We start from the raw sequence: 2500 nt of genomic DNA, 5'->3' as shown, positions 1-2500 counted from the left end.
TTGTAAAAGCTACAGAACATCACAGACCGCTGACTTCAAGTGGAGTGGTATGAGCATTGGATTTTCATAACACATCTCTCAAATTTCACGTACAGAGAGAGTAATCTGAAAAACAATGGCTGTTTTGTCGATCAAGATGATGATCCTGATTTCTCCTTTGCTGTTGATTTTTTGCCTAAAAGTCGACTTTGTTGAATCGGAGATATCTCAGTCATTTTTGTTCAGCGATAAGACACGGTACCATTTTAGCGGCAAACCGATCGAGAAGCCACCCAGATGCGAACCAGTTCATATCAATATGGTCATACGACACGGGTCAAGGTATCCTGGAAGCGCACGAGTGAAAAAGATGAAAGCTTTGTTAACAGCTATCAACCGGAGCTTGCCAAGCAATGCTACTATCCGTTACAAGGGACTTTCGCTTCCTTGGAGTATACCAAACGATATCCTGAATTCCGCTGGCAAAGAGATGTCTTCATTGGGTACCGAAGAGATGTACTTCATTGCCAAACGCTTGTCTTCTACGTTTCGCAGCACTCTGAAACATGGTTACTCAAACACAAACTACAGCTTCGTCGCAACTGACAAGCTGAGATCAAGTCAAAGTGCAGTGGCCTTTGCACAAGGACTGTTCGAAGGGAAAGGACATCTGGGTCCTGGGAGATATCAACCGATTGCTATTAAATCTTCTGGGCCATCCAACGACGACATTTACTTGAGAATATTCGAAGCTTGCCCCAAATGGCGAAAGAAAACTGCAGAGTATGCCAAATTTTTGAACGGTACTGAAATGCGGGTAGTTCTTCAGAATATCAAAGGTAGACTGAAACTGGGCAAAGCTTTTAATCTTCCTCCTAGTTGGGCCGTGGAAATGTTTTTGATGTGTGCCTTTGGCATTCAGACAGACAGCGCGGACACAAGTTGGTGTGATCTGTTTGGAGAGGAAGACTTGAAGGTACTGGAATATCTCAACGACTTAAAACTGTACTGGGAACGAAGCTATGGCCATGCAATCAATTACAGGATGAGTTGTCTGCTTTATGCGAATATAACTGACAGTTTTGAGAGATTCCTTGAATCAGGGAAGCCCCATGGGGTCTTTAGATTTGCTCATACGGGAACTGTGATTCCCCTTCTCACCATGTTAGAACTCTACAAAGACTCTGTACCCCCTAGAGCGGACAATTTTGTCTTACAAGCCGACCGTAAATTTCGAATCTCAAATGTTGTACCCATGGGTGGAAACGTCGCCTTTGTCTTGTATCGCTGCAAAAATCCCGCAAAAGCAAGCGACAATCAAAAGGAGACGGGAGAGAAGGAGGCATTCCGTGCCTCTCAGATGAAGATTCAATTGCTGGTGAACGAAGCCGCTGTGCTGATGCCTGCTTGCGAGGGCCGCATGTATTGCAGTTTGCAGAAGTTTCTTAGCTACTACTCGCATATTAAGAAAAACTGTAACATCAAGAAAATATGCGGAACAGGAAGAGGAAAATGCAAGAAATCCAAGAATAGATCTACGGAGTAGCATGCATTTGCAGGTCCGAATTTATACGAAGAACGTGTGCAGGCCGTGACAAACTGCGCCGGTTTGACGCATGTCTCCATATTATAGTGCTAGAATAATGGAGCAATGGACTGAAACACATTGTACATGCATGTTATGCAATCTTTTTCTCGATCATGATTAAAAACGTCTAACCCTTTTTTTTTGGACAAGTAAATTACATCTGATTTTGTAAAACGCTCCTTCAAATAATGAGCCTTTCCGCTCTGATTTGAATAAAACTGATGCGAAAAAAAAACTGGCAACGGGTACATTCTTTTTATGTGGGTGGCCGTGCCGTCCTTCCCGTTTTTGTGGTAGTGCACTGTAGCACTACACACTATGTCACCGGGTTGTAAGAGTGTAAGTCCGTGGTGACAATAGGCCCGCAGCGCGTACATAAATCACTAAAATAAACAGGTTTGTTGGATGCGTGCTTGAGTTTCAACGAAATGAGCGCCAAAATCGACAAGGATTTGTGACGCTGATGAATAATAAAGCACAAAGAAGGATTACCTTTTTTGCAAACGTTGGCCGTGTAGCACTTATATTGGAACAGACTTAACTGATTAGAGTGTAATGTGAAGTGCTAGGTTTCTACCCCATATGAACCATGTGAGCGTTAGTCCTACTAATCGAAATGGGCCCACACAAGGACAGAGAAAAACTCTGACCAGGGTGGGAAATGAGCCCACGACCGTCGGGTTGGGTCACCACTGCTCTAACGACTGAGCTACAAGGTCAGATGGGAGCAGGCCGTGGGAACTGAAGATGTTAAAGAACTGTGTTGGGATGAGCATGTTCGTCGTTGTAGATCTAGAGAAGTCATGAAGACACTGGACTATAGATCTGGCCTCCGTCGGTTGTTCAAAAGGTGGTCAACGCTGTCCATCGGATAAATCTTTATCCAGCCGCGTATAAACACTAGCAAAAAGAATTGAGTTATTCACTGGATAG

The 2500-nt window shown here is 43.9% G+C and overlaps 1 protein-coding gene across 1 annotated transcript; it reads left to right on the top strand.

The window, feature by feature from the left end:
* The first annotated feature begins 63 nt into the window (after nt 1-63).
* On the top strand, nt 64-1805 carry LOC137969636 (multiple inositol polyphosphate phosphatase 1-like). The gene has a single exon (XM_068815959.1). It carries the CDS (start codon nt 116-118, stop codon nt 1523-1525), a length of 1410 nt encoding a protein of 469 aa, XP_068672060.1. The 5' UTR covers nt 64-115; the 3' UTR covers nt 1526-1805.
* Nucleotides 1806-2500: the final 695 nt, after the last annotated feature.

The sequence above is a fragment of the Montipora foliosa genome, chromosome 9 (genome assembly GCF_036669935.1).
Source record: "Montipora foliosa isolate CH-2021 chromosome 9, ASM3666993v2, whole genome shotgun sequence".
In the NCBI taxonomy this organism is placed as follows: domain Eukaryota; kingdom Metazoa; phylum Cnidaria; class Anthozoa; order Scleractinia; family Acroporidae; genus Montipora; species Montipora foliosa.
Note: the sequence above shows the minus strand (reverse complement) of the source record. Positions and strands in the feature narration are given on the sequence as shown.